The sequence below is a fragment of the Lycorma delicatula genome, chromosome 4 (assembly GCF_047948215.1).
Source record: "Lycorma delicatula isolate Av1 chromosome 4, ASM4794821v1, whole genome shotgun sequence".
In the NCBI taxonomy this organism is placed as follows: domain Eukaryota; kingdom Metazoa; phylum Arthropoda; class Insecta; order Hemiptera; family Fulgoridae; genus Lycorma; species Lycorma delicatula.
The window spans coordinates 16,277,903-16,295,530 of NC_134458.1; the positions used below are offsets into that span (position 1 = coordinate 16,277,903).

Sequence of the window (17,628 nt, forward strand, 5' to 3'; positions counted from 1 at the left end):
GAACATTTTCATTAGTAAAATTTATGTGAGAAATCTAAACCTTTTGAGATTAAAACAGGAAAACTTAACACAAGGAGATGGACTACATCCACTTCTCTTTAACCTAGTTTTAGACTAAACTATAAAAATTTGATAATCAGAATTGAATGAAAGTAAAATAAATTTGACACTGGAAAAATAGTATTGATAATTATTTTGCCTTTGCGGATAATCTTGCAATTTTAAAAACAATGAAAATTCAAATCAATATTTTAAAATAAAATGCAGAGCAAACAGGATTATAAATATAATTAGAAAAACTGAACTTTTCTCTATCAAAAAAGATTTACCATATTACACAAAATATGGAAAGATTTAAAAGGTAAACCGTTTTAAATCATTTTAAATATCTGTGAGAAATAACTCAACTATGATAAAGGCGAAAAAGCTAATAAAATGGAAAATGCATACTTGTTAAAAATGTATTCACAACAAATATTTTTCATCAATTAACAAAATTTAAGGCATTATAACTGTAATAAAATCGGAGAGTTTGTATGCATCTGAATGTTTAATTCTACATAAAGCTGGGCAATTAGAAAATCAAAGATGGGATTTGACTGATGTAATTTACAAAAAAAATATGCTTTTAAGGATATATTTTTCAATCAAATATTAACAAAATGAATGACTAAAAATGCTTTTGATTTCTACAGCACTAAAAGTGTTAAACCGAACTCATTCATAGTAACAAAAAAAGACTGGAAGAATTAAATATTTCTGCTGATGATATTTTACAGAGTTATTTAGGAAAAAGGAGTATAAATTTGAATTCAGTAAAACTGAAAGAAAGAAAATCACAGAACATCAAAAGAAGAAAGACTGAGAATTAAAAACTCAGAAATGCACAGAAAACACTGGAATAAGAAATCATAAATGTATGATTTGATCCAAATTATGGTCCGTTGGCCATAATGTAAAAAAAATGTACATCGAACAAAAGTGAGATTCTATTATCTAAATAAATACTGTACAGCTTATAGTGTACTCTCACCACCTAAAAAATGTTACAAAAAAATAATACAGAATGTCTATGAGAAACACAAAATTAAAAAACTTATATACCAAAATTTATGTCTTGAAGATCACTTTGTGCAAGAGCCCTCCAGCTATGTTTAGACATTCATGGATTTCTTAGGAGCAATTAGTACGAATTGTCATAAAATTTAACCAGAAATTCTGATAATTACTCTTCAAGTCAACTAAAATACACTTTTACTTACGAGATTGCACATTATTAAATGAAAAATCTTGATGTCCAAGGAATTCAACTGTATTCAGATTTACATAAATATATTCAGATGTACACACACACTTTTACAGCAAATTTTTTTTCAACCAGAATGTAAAATTTTTTCAAATTTTAAACACTGCAATATTAAAAATCTACCATATTAATATTATTTCTGCTCAAATTAAAAAATAAATAAATAAAAAGAAATTAAAGCATTACACCAGAACTTAACAATACAAGTCTTGACCATTTATTAGTTATTACAAACAAATCAAAGACATGGAACATTTGAGGGAGATAATACACACTTTGAAAATAATATACTATTTAAATGTTCGCTCTTTTATAGTTGATTATTCACATATCATTTAATTTAATATATGTGTCAAAACAGCTTACTGAATAATAAAATATTAATCATTGTAAAATTTTTAAATGCTAGTTGTGTCACAATAAAACTAGCATTTAAAATGAGAGCTACATTAATACTAAACAAATGTAAAAAGACTGATAGTAATGTAAAACATATTCATGTTTAAGGCAATACAGGGAAGATTGAAATTTGCACAATCATAATCATAAGGTGAAAGTAGTTACTTTTGAATGTAACAGGATAGTAAAAACAGTGTACAAAAAAAAGGCAAAATAACATATAACACTTCTTACACATTATCAATTTAACCTACTCACCAATTTTTCCAGACGAGGACATCCCATTGCTAAATGTATTAAGGTTGCATCCGTTATCAGGACACATTCTTCTAAATCCATTTTTTCTAATAAACGACAGCTCTGTAATAGATATAAAATAATTATTTACATTAAAAAAATCATATATATAAAATTTATTTATTAATTTTTTTTATGACGAACATGCCTGATTTATCTATGTACTGTAATGCTTGATCTTCCATCCAATAATACATTAATCACTGAAGATTTTGTTTTTTCATATATGAGGGGTGTCCAGAAAATAACTTACGTTTTGAAATAAAAAAACAACCAAATAAAAAAAAGAAATTTTATTATATACATTTGAAAGGAACTATCTTAAACTATTTTTCTACAAAGTTGCCATTTAAATTGAGGCACCTACCATAATGATGCACTAGCTTTTCAATTCCTTCTCTGTAGAAATCTACTACCTTAGATTTTTGGCACCCATCTTGCACAAAACTTGTGATAACTAAGCTTGCCCGAAACAATTTCGTGCAGTAAACTTTGTGAAATTTGGGGGAAATGAAATGAGAGTTCCATAATCGTAATGTGGCGATTTTCATGAATTTTATTGTTGATTTGTGTCATCAGTTCATCAGTCACAAGGCTAGGCCGACCATTGCAGCCCTCATCTTGAACACTGGTGCGGCCATTTTTAAATTGAATGCACTACTGCCTCACTCCACCTTCAATTATTATTCCACTCTGTACACCTCACAAAATTGCAGATGAATTCCAATTGGTTTGAGGTTTTTTGCCAGTAAAAACCTAAATACTGAACGCACCTCATAACTCACGGAATTTTCTATTGAAGCACACATTTCTATAATTCACAACGAACAAAGTAGAAAAGTCACAGTACACACACTATGAAAGCTTGATGCGTACTGAGTGTAGAAATGTTTTGACACCAAGATGGGGGCTCTATCCTCACCCATCTCCATGTCAGGCACAAACGTAAGTTACTTTCTGGACTGCTGTCACAGATACATATCATGCAATTTTTGTTTTTGCTTGGTACAATTAAGATTTTAATCAACACAGCAAATTATTTACTAAAAACGAGATAAGTATTTAAATTAACATTTTAATGTTTCACGTTAACATGAAACATTGAACAGATTTAATTCTAGCCCTAAATAATAGTGAAAAAGTAACCAGCAGCCTCTTCAGTTCAATTTTACAGTTGTTTTTTTTTTTTTATTAAAATTAATCTACAAAAAATAGGCAAAATATAATTAAAATTTTTGTTAACATAAAACATCTTCTAAGGGAATCTTGGAGATTGTAAGCTTCCGAGTTCATTAAATCAAATATCAAATTATAAACTCTTTTTTAAAAAAAACATCAAATTTAATAACACAAAAAATTTTAAATTTATATTTTTATTAAAATTTACAAAAATGTACTTACTATGTCAGGATTTGCGAAATAATGTACTAGGACTATGCTGCATATGTTGTTCTCACAAAAATTACAAAAAAAAAAAAAAATATAAAACTCAAAAATAAAGATTAATAATTGTGAAGAATGATACATATAATATCAAAGAAAGTGATAATAAACACATTTGACTCAAAAGTCCCAAAATTTGTCTACTTAGGTTTGTTCGTAGAACCGCTATTGCATAACTACTTGTACACATCAAAAATTAACAAAGTATCTTACTAATATATATAATACTAATGAGTTGGCCAATCCAAGATTAATTTTATTTATAATTTTACACATAATTTTGCCATTTTAACATGTTATAATTTTAATAATAATATTATTTGTTATATATATAAATTTTTTTTTTTAAATCGACAAGTAAAAAATCTAATAACTGAGCGAAGAATGTTCCTTATGGAGTAGCCTTTAATTTAAAGTTTTCATACCTGTGTTCCTTACAGTTCATGATTAGTAAAATTTTATGACCAGTTTTTTTTTCTTTTTTTATATTCACTAACACAATTTATTACAATGAAATCCCGCACAAAACTGACGCTTCTTGATGGTGTCACAGGTCTAACCCCACCACTCTTTCTTCAAATTGTCAAAGTCCGTGTGAGTATGTGTACTCACACAAACGTTACGCTGTTTGTATAGAAAATGTTAGTACATTTTCATGATGTCATGCTTCTTAAAATTCTATTTTAAGAAAGAATTCAATAACAAATGAATCACGCAGCAAATAATTTAACTTTTATGTTTTAATAAATATATCATAAATTGACATATTAAAATATCCTTATAACAAAAATAGTTTAATATAAAATGAATTTCAAATTTTTTTTTTTGTCTTCAGTCATTTGACTGGTTTGATGCAGCTCTCAAAGATTCCCTATCTAGTGCTAGTCGTTTCATTTCAGTATACCCTCTACATCCTACATCCCCAACAATTTGTTTTACATACTCCAAACATGGCCTGCCTACACAATTTTTCCCTTCTACCTGTCCTTCCAATATTAAAGCGACTATTCCAGGATGCCTTAGTATGTGGCCTATAAGTCTGTCTCTTCTTTTAACTATATTTTTCCAAATGCTTCTTTCTTCATCTATTTGCCGCAATACCTCTTCGTTTGTCACTTTATCCACCCATCTGATTTTTAACATTCTCCTATAGCACCACATTTCAAAAGCTTCTAATCTTTTCTTCTCAGATACTCCGATTGTCCAAGTTTCACTTCCATATAAAGCGACACTCCAAACATACACTTTCAAAAATCAAAATTTCAAATATATTCACAAATTTAAATACCTCAATTTAATTTAAATTTAGGTCAGAATTTATAGTGGTTACAAGATCTGCATCAAACCAGTCAAATGATTGAAGACAAAAAAAGACATTTTATCTGTCTTAAAGAACTCTATTACAGTAAATGTGTCAGAAGGGCATATTTCCTTAGTTAATTTGAAAACATACTCAAAAACCCAGTTTTTTTTGGCTCTAACTCTGGCCCGTGTGAATCAATTCACTTGAAAATCAATAGGGTTTTATTCCTGATAGGTTTACATCACCCTATCGATTTTATTAAAATCGCTTAATATTTATGTCTAGTAGAGTGGATGAAAAAATCTTATAAATACATATGTTTATATTATAAAATCGTGTTCAGGAGACTGCAAAATGTAAAGAAATGTTGGTCTCCCTCTCCCCCAACAACCCCTTGTAAAATCTGACCGAGTGCAGTAGCAATTTCTACAAATTCTTTGGAAATCTGCTAAAAAAAACCTCTATTTGGAAAATGGCTTATAACCAATAAGTATAAGAAAACACAACTTTCTACAAATCAGCTCAATTTTTATATATATATATATACTGGACATCTGTTCGTATGAAAACAATAAAATATTAACATTTTTCCTTCTAAATATTATTTAAATTATTACTCATTTCCCTACCTTCAATTAAGAGTGAATAAATCTTCTTGCTTGAGTAAATAGCATTTCTTTATTAAATTTTTGATCTACTTGTAGTTTGTATTTCACTTAACTGACTATTAACTTTCACATTCTAATTAAGACAAGCATGAATTTGTTACAGTAATTTCAGGTAAATCAACATTGAAGTTTTTTCCATGATAGGCTTAACTGATGAAAAAGTCTAACTCTCAGATTCTTTCCCTGCTCCCAATAAGACCTAAGTTTCTGAATGTAATTAAATTGTTTAAAAATCCTAGATAAAATACAATTCAAATAAGAACATAATAAACGTAGTTGGTTTTCAATTATATTACAAAGTAGTCTGTAAGAATGGAAAATCATATAAAATTACAACAATCAGAATAATAGGTAAGAATATCTTCTGAATCATTACCTCTAAGAATGCTACAATCAAAAGAAAAACTACAAACAATTTTAAAATACAATGCTGCATAGCATTATACTACAATTCTAATGTAAATCCACACAATACAATCTTTATCTAGCTAGAGTTGGACCAGTCACAATTTTAAGAAACAGAAAATTCAAGTCACATAAATTCCTAACTCATGTTACTAGCCTTGTGTTGACAACTTAATATTTTCAATCAGAAAACAGATTTATGTGAACGATATATGTATTTGTTATTGTTTTCTTGGTTATATCATCAATTTTGTAATCACTATGGCTGATGGTAATCTCTATAAAATTGATTATTTCTAGATATTTTTAGTAAAAACAGCATATCTGTGCAGATATCTGAAATATTTTAACTGCGTGAAGTGAAAACAAAAATGATGAACACACAAATAACAGCCACTGATGTGTGCACCTATTCCAACAGCAATTAGGTATTTTTATGAAAATCAATAATGGATTCTGAAATTAATGTATTACAACTGTTGACATAATAGAAATATTTATTACTGTAAGTACTAAATAACAAAGCTGATGCCTATTAAGTTCACATCAAATATTTATGTATCTCATATACCATTAATATTTTTCTTTTCAAAAATAACTGAAATCATAATTTTATTTTTAAATTCAAACCACAGAAAATCTTGAAAAAGTCAATTTTTAACTATATTTATACTACATAATAGTGCTGCATCATTTTTTCCCACAGTATTATAAAGAATAAAGATTATTATACCCTTGCTAGAGCCTGAAACCCAGTGTCGGTGAACTGTGAACATCCAGCTACTTCTAATGTGCTGAGTAAGTGGCACTGCTGAGCAAGAACTATTAAAGATGTATCGGTCAGATGTGAACAACCAGACAAACAGAGATAATGTAATTGTGTACAGCGCTCTGCAAGTTTTGTTACAGCTTCATCCTCTAGGTTCTGGAAATTTATCAACAAGAATAGAGAGAATTATCTTTCAGCAAATTTTGATTTACATAAAAATAATTTCAAAGCTTGAATTTGAAAAGAAAACTTGTATTAAATAAAACAATGCTTTAATAATGTATTCTTCTTTGAAAATCATTTAATTAGTTTTTATACAGTGAACAAACAAAGAAACAAAAAAAAAATAAATAAATAAATAAACATCAGAACTAGACTAAGTTGATGTTAACAGTAGAACAGAATGAAATTTCTAATGATTAATGCACAGGAACAACTGGAATTCAACTTACAGGAACCCTTCAACTTACGTGCCACAACTTTGGGGATTAGAAACTGTTTTCCTAACATAACTCTGCGCCTTGTTCTCACATGTTTTTTTTTTTTTTTTAATACTTGGAGGAAAATATATTTATTGTGGAATATATTTTAGCTTGCAAATGCAATAGCTCTGAACATCAATATGGTACACTGATACTGAGTAAAGATCTCCTGTGGAATAGTAGGTAGAATGTGCAGACGTTAGCTAGAGGGACCTCAAGAAGTTCTTTGGGTGGATTTTATCAATTCCTAAGTGGGAAGATCTCCCTGCATGAATCATGAGACCTTACTGTTGGTGAGGGAGCTTGAGTGCTCAGTGATACAGAATAGCTGGACTGAAGGTGCAACCATATCAGAGAGGTATCTGTTGAGAGCCAGACTAAGGAATGATTCCTGAAAGAGGGCAGCAACTCTTTCAGTAGTTGTTAAGAGCATAGGTCAGGACGACTTAAACGGACATATCAACATCACTCAAACCTCTGAGTACTGCGGAGATGAAAGCAATGGAAAACTACAACTGCTATTTTTCCAAGAAAATGTAGCTCTCTGCATTTTCATATAACAATGATGGAGGCACCTTGGTAAAATATTCCGGAGGTAAACTAGTCCCTCGTTTGGATCTCCAGGTGGGGACTACTATGGAAGGGGTCACTAGAAAATTTAAAAATAACGTTCTACGAGTCAGAGCGTGGAATGTTAGAAGTCTAAAAAAGGTTGGTAGGTTAGAAAATTTAAAAAGGGAAATGGATAGGATAAATGTAGATGAAGTAGGAATTAGTGAGGTTCGGTGGGAAGAGGAAAACGACTTTTGGTCAGGTGATTTTAGAATTATTAACTTAGCTTCAAATAATGGGCAGGCTGGAGTAGGTTTCGTAATGAACAAGAAGATAAGGAAGAGAGTAGAGTATTTCAAAATGCATAGCGATAGAATCATTGTAATACGGATAATATCGAAACTTAAACCGACAAGGATTGTTAACGTCTATATGCCTACAAGTGCCCATGATGATGATGAGGTAGAGTGTGTATATGAAGAAATTGACAAAGCAATTAAACATATCATATAAAAGGAGATGAAAATTTAATAATCGTTGGAGGTTGGAATGCAAGCATTGGAAAAGGCAAGGAAGGAAATATAGTGGGTGAATATGGGCTGGGCAAAAGGAATGAAAGAGGGGACCAACTTATATAGTTTTGCACAAAGCATAATTTAGTAATTGCCAATACCCAGTATAAAAATCATAATAGAAGAATATACAAATGGAAAAAACCAGGTAATACTGCAAGGTATCAGATAGATTATCTTTAAGCAAAGATTTAGAAATCAACTCGTCAACTGCAAAACTTACCCTGGAGCAGACATTGATAGCGACCATAATTTGGTGTTAATGAAATGTAGATTGGGGTTTAAAAACCTGAAGAAAAAGTGTCAGATGAATCGGTGGAATTTAGAGAAGCTTGAGGAAGAGGAGGTAAAGAAGATTTTTGAAGAGGACATCTGAGTAAAAATTATAAGGTAGAAAATGTAGAAGAAGAATGTTTTTAAAAGGAAATTCTTAAATCAGCAGAAGTGAACTTAGGCAGAACAAAGAAAAATGGTAGAAAACCTTGGATTTCAGTCGATGTATTGCAGCTGATGGATGAACGTAGAAAATATAAGAATGCTAGCAACGAAGAAAGTAAAAGAAACTATCAACAATTAAGAAATACTATTAACAGGAAGTGCAAACTAGCGAAAGAAGAGTGGATTAAAGAAAAGTGTTCAGAAGTGGAAAGAGAAATGAACATTGGTAAAACAGACTGAGCATACAGGAAAGTTAAGGAAAATTTTGGAGTACATAAATTAAAATCTGATAATGTGTTAAACAAAGATAGTACACCGATTTATAATACGAAAGGCAAAGTCAATAGGTGGGTGGAATATACTGAAGAGTTATACAGAGGAAATGAATTAGAAAATGGTGTTATAGACGAAGAAGAGGAAGTCAAACAGGATGAAAGGGGAGAAACAATACTGAGGTCTGAATTTAAGAGAGCACTAAAAGATTTGAATGGCTCATGGAATAGACGGAATACCTGTAGAATTACTGCTCAATGCAGGTGAGGAAGCGATTAATAGATTATACAAATTGGTGTGTAATATTTATGATAAAGGGGAAATTCTGTCAGACTTCAAAAAGAGTGTTATAGTCATGATACCAAAGAAAGCAGGAGCAGATAAATGTGAAGAATACAGAACAATTGGCTTAACTAACCATGCATCAAAAATCTTAACTAGAATTTTGTACAGAAGAATTGAAAGGAGAGTGGAAGAAGTGTTAGGGGAAGACCAATTTGGTTTCAGGAAAAGTATAGGGCAAGAGAAGCAATTTTTAGAGTTCAGATTAATAGTAGTAGGAAGATTAAGGAAAAACAAACCAACATACTTGGCATTTATAGACCTAGAAAAGGCATTCGATAACGTAGACTGGAATAAAATGTTCAGCATTTTAATTTGCTTACATCAAAAATTAATTTATACATCAGGAAAAAATTTTTGAAAGTATATGTTTAGAGCATAGCTTTAATGGAAGTGAAACTTGGATGATCGGAGTACCTGAAAAGAAAAGATTAGAAGCTTTTGAAATGTGGTGCTACAGGAGAGTGTTAAAAATCAGATGGGTGGATAAAGTGACAAATGAAGAGGTGTTGTGGCAAATCGATGAAGAAAGAAGCATTTGGAAAAATATAGTTAAAAGAAGAGACAGATTTAAACGACATATATTAAGGCATCCTGGAATGGTTGCTTTAATATTGGAGGGACAGGTAGAAGGAAAAAATTGTGCAGGCAGGTAACGTTTGGAATATGTAAAACAAATTGTTAGGGATGTAGGATGTAGGGGATATACTGAAATGAAACAACTAGCACTAGATAGGGAATCTTGGAGAGCTGCATTAAACAGTCAAATGACTGAAGAAAAAAAGTGGGAAGATAGTTCCTTTTCTCTATCCATTTCTTTTCTTTTTCCTCGATACCTTCTACTCTGGGGTGTTCAGTGAGTTTTGGAAGGATGCCCAATGGCTCTGAGCAAAGAATGTGGGGGAGATGTAGATTTTCTGCACACTTTGTATTTGTGTAGTTTGATGGGGCACCTTGACCTACAGAACTGCTACATAGGAATCTATTTTCTACATAGTAGCTGCTCAAAAAGCATAACCTGGTACCGACGTGCTTTTCAGGCAAAGCTGGATCTGGTAGTCCCTCCTAATACATTTAATTATTAAATTACAAAATATGGCTACTGCTAATCAAATGGATATTTTGTATTAATACACAAGTATAATCTTAAATAGAATAAAATGTTTAAATCTATTTTATGATGGGTTCTATCTTGCTTTAATTGGGACACTGCTGTTCTGCACATTCAAATTGTTGAACAAATAAAATCTTTTATGGTTTTAATTTTTACCATTAAAAGATTAAATTAAATTTTTTAGTTTTCAAAAATATTAATAAACAGAAAATTGCAATGTAATATATATATATATTATACTTACGTATAATTCTATTAACAACAACGACACTTTCATGGATGTCCTCCTTAGATAATAAGCTATTACTAAGAAGGGACTTATTAATCACTAATTCCTAAGGGCTGAAAGGGGTAAATATTGATCATGGAAAACATAAGCTTGAAATTCAGCACAAATAACAACTCCAACATTTTATAAAAAAGATCTTGGGGTTTCCTTTTAGATCACCCTAAAAAAGTAAGGCTGGATTCTACAGTTTTTGTACAATTTGCAATCAAATATGATTAAAGCTGTAACTCTGTTTTGAAAGCAACTCCAACAACATCTGAAAAAAAAAAACAATGAACCACCTCTGAGAGGGTCATTTGTAAATCTATGGATCAAATACTTGTTAAGGTTATTAATAAGTTTATTGATTCTGACTTTGGTGACCACTTAAATTTTTTAAGGAATTAAACCCCTGAAGATAAAAAAAATATTCAGTAGTTACACAAGAAACCTGTTTGAGGAAGAACATAAACATTTTATAAGTTTTCTTTACAGGCCTGTAGCAAATTGTAGGACATGCCTCTTCCCAAGGAGCAAACAGAAGATAGTTTTGTATTTCTGAGGACTTGAAATGAAATTGCAAAAGCCAAAGAGTTTAGAGTACATACAGATGAATTCTATATGATTGATTTTGAAATGCAGAAAGCAGCAGCATAAAGTTAAGTAAAACTGGGTACACAATTAAAATAAATACGTGCAAAGTAAGTGGAGAGAATATCATAATAACCATAATAATTGAAATTGTACAAAAAGGGCAATCAAATCAGGAATTAGGCTTCTGTGTTCAATTTTTAAAAGTGTAATAAGAAAGGAGAAGGAGAGAATTTCTAATAACTGAGGATATTTACATGTTCAATAGAAATAAAAAAATTTGGTCCAGACTAACAAGAATTTGGCCTACTATGAAATTTCATGACAATGTATTTAAATTAGTATTTCCACTAGTAAAGGATGGCTATTTCATCTAGTAAGTATATAAAACACTTATTTATATATGAAATAGTGATCATTAATTAAATTTTTAACTAATGAGAAATGTAATTGCAATTTTGCAATTTCATAAAATGGACTTACATTTTAGAGAACATGGTTAGAATTTTTAAGATAATTATATCTCAACACCCAACTCATTAAAAAGGATCTTACATCAAAGAAGTGGAATAAAAAAGAGGGAAAATAATTAGAATTACTTACATTACACCCATGTAGGTTTATTATTTCCAGTTTAGTACAAAATTCCGCTAAACAACTAACTGCTTTATCTGTAATTTGGAGGCAACCTTTAGATATAAACGACTTTAATTTTTTACATCCTCTTGCAAGAGCCTCTACTCCTGTAAAAATAATTTTAAAAAATTTGCTTTTGAATCATAATATAGAAAACAAAATAAATAAATATAAAAAGATTATCTACTACTTATGGAGTGAAGTTTTTGTAATAAATTAGACAATCAATATAATTCTCAAAATATTATTTAAAGTAAAATAAATAATAACTGAGTGAAATTATTACCAATGATAATATAAGAAAAAAGAATATTTAACATAAAACAAAATGAATCATTAAAAAATAAAAAAAATAAACTAGGTTGTAGAAACTTGGAAGCTCAGCAATTGAAGAAAAGAACAAGTAGAAAAATCTCTGTAGTGATTTATATAAAATCATAGTTACAAGGCTGTATCAAAATGTCTTTACAGTAACTTAACTGTCAACAATAAGAATTCATTTTTTATAAAAATGAAATACTATTTTAATAGTTCAAAAGTGAATAAAAATAAAAAAAAACTTTTGGAAAGAGATAAACAAGAAATAAGATCAATATTTATTTTAAACTGCATTATAATATGATAATTAGAAATAGCTACAATCAGGAAACAATTATAAAATAAAAAGAAATTATTATTGAAAGTTTTACGTAAGTTTACAAAATGTTTACTGAAAGAAATAAAATACATTTATACACCAAATAAATCTTTCTCTATGATTTAATAGTTCATAGTTAAAAATATGAGTTATTAAGAAAACCATCAATATTATGACATTTTAAACAACTAAACAAAACAAACAGTTAGTGAATATGAAATAAATGAAAGCACAATATAAGGAAGTTTAAAAATTTAACTCAGATAACTGGTTATCCTAGATAGTATCAAGTGAAGAAGTTATCTTATAATTGATTTAAGTTTACAAATGAGTGTGGCAAGCTTGATTTAACTTTAAGCTAAGACATTTAAATAACAATTCTTAAACAGTGGTTCATGCTTGATCTAGAATTGAATTCTAAGTGTGAATAAGCTTGGGAAAGTAAATAAAAATGCAGTATATATAAATCAACTTGAGTAAGATGGTAAATAATCCTTATCATAGTCAGTCTTCCACTAAAGGTCAGCTGTTTGTTATCTCTACCTTCTCTTTTTCTTAGGTAGATACTATAGAAAATGTGTCAGCTCCCACCCTGAATGTATCAGTGACCAAATTCATAGAACCAACTCTGAGAGACGAGCACATCAGCTGCTTATTTACAGTGACTTAATGGGATTGTATTGATAAAAGGTGTTAAAAAAAAGGAGGACTGGTAGCTCATTTAAATCCAGACCTACTATTACTTCTAAAATCTAAATTTAATTGATAAATATAATTTAAAATAATCTCCCACAATTTAACATCATTAATAATTACTGATGAATAGCAAAATAATTATTAAATGTAACAGAAAAACTTACTGATAAAAAGAAGTTCAGAAAATAAAATAAAGTTATAAATCTGAATTAATACCTAAGTGAGAACTTGAAGGTTTTTGTTTGCTTAGGGAACAGATCAAAAAGAAAACTTTAAAAAAAATTTATTAAGATAATTTAATTTCAGTAATAATTAATACTAATACAGAGACATAAATCTATTTCAGCAAAAGCATGATCATATTTATTTTCAAGATGATTAGTATAAACCTTATTATATAAAAGTCCCCAGAATCTGCAACTTCTATAAGAAATAGAAGGGAAGTAGTGTTTCATAAGTTGGTGGTGTTCATGCTATCAGAATACAACTGATGTATTCTTGTTTCCTCCCTAATAACTGAGTGTTTTATGTGATACGTATATAATATCATCACAGTTCAAAATAGCTGTCTTGAAGAGTACAAAAGTAAAACTTAATATACGGTTTAAGAATAAAAACTGTCATCAGAGACATTAATGTTACTTGAAAAAGAAAAAAATTGAAATGACATGAAAAATACACAAGTTAATAAGAGGCAGAAACTGTTCTGTGAGGGTTGTATTAATGATAATTTGATGATAAGAATTTATCTATAAAAAAAATTAGACTAAAGAGTGATAAGTGATAAAAAGTATCTGTTGAGGAAATAGCATCAGAAGAATATCTAAAAGAGGTGCCCAAAGAATTCTCCACATTGATCTGAAACGCATTGTATCTGTCAATACTCAACTCCAAAATTGTTTTCTGCAGATAGAAACACAAACGACACTGGCAGGAGTCCTTATTACAATGGCTAATCATGAAAAATGTTTCTGAACAAAGTAATCACATGAAGCAAGACAATTTTTTTTTTAATGATTTACAGGCATAACACCAGTTAGAATAGAAATCAATATCATGTTGGACAAAGCAAGGAGAAGTTATGTTAAATTTTTTTTATTCATCTATAAATCTAATTCACTATAAAATCACTCTGGAAGGCCGAGCAGCAAACAAGAAAATGTAGATTGATATTCTTCTCTTCTGTAGTGCAGGAAGTCATCACAAAGTAAAATACTGAAAAATGAAAAAAAAAAAACTGGTTATTTTGCATTCCCAATGAGCTTTCTCTGAAGCATCCTCAATATTCTTCCATTTCACATAACCTGAATTTTCTTTTCTTAAAACTGTATAATCTCTAAGGAAAGTGACATGAGAATGTCAGTGATGTCATTACTGATGAAATGAAGTAGCTGAAATAGATTTCTAAAAATGAGTTCCAGGAATCATTAAGAAAATGTTATTTACATTTGAGTGTAAATACATTACATACAATTGAGTGTAAATGGAAAAATCCATTTTAGAGATGTTGAGTCTATTACAGATTAATTAGTCTATTACAGATTAAAAGTTTATGTTTTATTTGTTCCTAATTGCCTAAAATATATTTAATGTTTATATTATTATATATTAAAAATCACTTAAATCAATTAAAAATGCATGAGTATGCTACATTATTTTATAAATGCAAGTACTGACAAAATTGTATTATTGATTCCCTTAGATAATTTACAAGTAGAGTAGCACAGGTCTCTTGTATCTTTTATGATAAAAATTACCCCATTAGATTTTCTAATGAAAACAAACACCTTGATTTCAGTTACTGTAATTTTTAAAACCAGATTGGTGGGAAAGGCTTTTCCAATATGGCAGTAGTCTCATAGGAGTATATTACAATTATATCAGTGATTCAAGTAGGACTCTTGGCCAGGCATTGTAAATTTTGAATAAGAATTCTGTTCTGATCCTACCAGCATTTCCATATTGCAGCTATGTATGGTTATCATGCTCTTGAAGATTCACTTATAGACCATCCCAAAGCTGTCTGAAGACAATTCTTCTCTGTATCTTACTATGATTGCATTTACCACAACCTGCTTAACATGATTATTAAATGGTTATTTATCTTTATCACTGAGCAGCTAAGGTACTTAATGACTTTGACTTCACTAATCATGAAAATATTATATGGAGATTCCAACTAAAACTTAAATTTGACATGACTTTTAGAAGAGTTTACTTCCTTTTAAATATAATACATTCAAATTTTGGCAACACTACGATGGATAATGCTGTCTACATCTTTTAACCATTGGATGAGTTATTATGCACTATAAATAAATGCTCATCTGTGAAAGCTTGAAAGGTGATACACTCACCTCGTGTAGGAGCCACAAGAAGCAGCTACCAGGTTCCAGATCAAAGGATCCAGAATGAAAACCCTGTGGATTTCCCTGGTGATAGGACTTATTTACAGTTGAGAATGCAGTACTAAAAATTTACTTTGTGATCTGAAGACAATTAAATTCAAGATAAAGGAAAAGCTATATTGTTGCCAATTTTTTTTACACACCTAAATTTGAAATGCAAGAGACTAAGAAAAGATGTTAACATGATCACAGAATTACAACAAAAAAAGAGCACTAAGAGGTAGATAAAATGATTGTAAAAGTTATATTATAATACAAAAACTATGCTATAAAAAGGAAAATTAAATAAATTCAATAACAAATAGAACTGAAGAATAAAGGCCCAATATTAAACAATACATTAGATTATCAGTCGAATTAAATGAAATTAAAAATAAATACCGTGTATAAATTACCATTTTCAGTAACATTATCACACCACGATATATTTATATGTGTTAATTGTCGACAGCCATCAGAAAGTGCTTTTAACGAGAGATCAGTTATTGCACAACATGATCCAAGATCTAATCGCTGCAATTTTTGGCAGTTTTCGCTTAAAGACTGACAAGTGCTGCAATAAAATAAATAAAATATCACTTAAAAAAATATTTAAAATGTATATTTTATAAATATATATACATATACAGTAACTAGATAAGTTAAACTTACCATATTAATTTCCAAGAATCAATTTTCAGGGGATCCCGCATCTTCAGTTAGTGTTGAATTCTACAATTAATTACATTATATATAATTCTTAAAAGATTTTTTATTTATTTTAGATTGTTCTCAGTTAAAAATTTTTTTTTAATATTATTATTATACATATGCAACTTTTGCTGTCCAGTACTGTAATGATGTAATCTTTAAAACTTAGTATTTTTATAAATACAGTGGTTAATATGTTAATGAATTATTTGAATTTTCAAAAAAATTATATGTATATGTATTTTTTTTTTTTTTTTGTCTTCAGTCATTTGACTGGTTTGATGCAGCTCTCCAAGATTCCCTATCTAGTGCTAGTCGTTTCATTTCAGTATACCCTCTACACCCTACATCCCCAACAATTTGTTTTCCATACTCCAAACGTGGCCTGCCTACACAATTTTTCCCTTCTACCTGTCCTTCCAATATTAAAGCGACTATTCCAGGATGCCTTAGTATGTGGCCTATAAGTCTGTCTCTTCTTTTAACTATATTCTTCCAAATGCTTCTTTCTTCATCTATTTGCCGCAATACCTCTTCATTTGTCACTTTATCCACCCATCTGATTTTTAACATTCTCCTATAGCACCACATTTCAAAAGCTTCTAATCTTTTCTTCTCAGATACTCCGATTGTCCAAGTTTCACTTCCATATAAAGCGACACTCCAAACATACACTTTCAAAAATCTTTTCCTGACATTTAAATTCATTTTTGATGTAAACAAATTATATTTCTTACTGAAGGCTCGTTTAGCTTGTGCTATTCGGCATTTTATATCGCTCCTGCTTCGTCCATCTTTAGTAATTTTACTTCCCAAATAACAAAATTCTTCTACCTCCATAATCTTTTCTCCTCCTATTTTCACATTCAGGGGTCCATCTTTGTTATTTCTACTACATTTCATTACTTTTGTTTTGTTCTTGTTTATTTTCATGCGATAGTTCTTGCGTAGGACTTCATCTATGCCATTCATTGTTTCTTCTAAATCCTTTTTACTCTCGGCTAGAATTACTATATCATCAGCAAATCGTAGCATCTTTATCTTTTCACCTTGTACTGTTACTCCGAATCTAAATTGTTCTTTAATATCATTAACTGCTAGTTCCATGTAAAGATTAAAAAGTAACGGAGATAGGGAACATCCTTGTCGGACTCCCTTTCTTATTAGGGCTTCTTTCTTATGTTCTTCAATTGTTATTGTTGCTGTTTGGTTCCTGTACATGTTAGCAATTGTTCTTCTATCTCTGTATTTGAACCCTAATTTTTTTAAAATGCTGAACATTTTATTCCAATCTACGTTATCGAAAGCCTTTTCTAGGTCTATAAACGCCAAGTATGTT

At 29.8% G+C, this 17,628-nt stretch overlaps 1 protein-coding gene across 3 annotated transcripts in view; it reads right to left on the reverse strand.

Annotated features, from left to right (window-relative positions):
• LOC142323140 (F-box/LRR-repeat protein 20) overlaps positions 1-17,628 on the reverse strand; it is an 85,986-nt gene that overhangs the window by 5,812 nt on the left and 62,546 nt on the right. For all 3 annotated transcript variants that reach the window (XM_075362404.1, XM_075362403.1, XM_075362405.1), the window contains 4 exons: positions 15,995-16,152; positions 11,826-11,965; positions 6,555-6,746; positions 1,964-2,065 (listed from right to left, as the gene is read on the reverse strand). In XM_075362404.1, the coding sequence (XP_075218519.1) occupies positions 1,964-2,065; positions 6,555-6,746; positions 11,826-11,965; positions 15,995-16,152 (592 nt within the window). The remainder of the gene's footprint in view (positions 1-1,963; positions 2,066-6,554; positions 6,747-11,825; positions 11,966-15,994; positions 16,153-17,628) is intronic.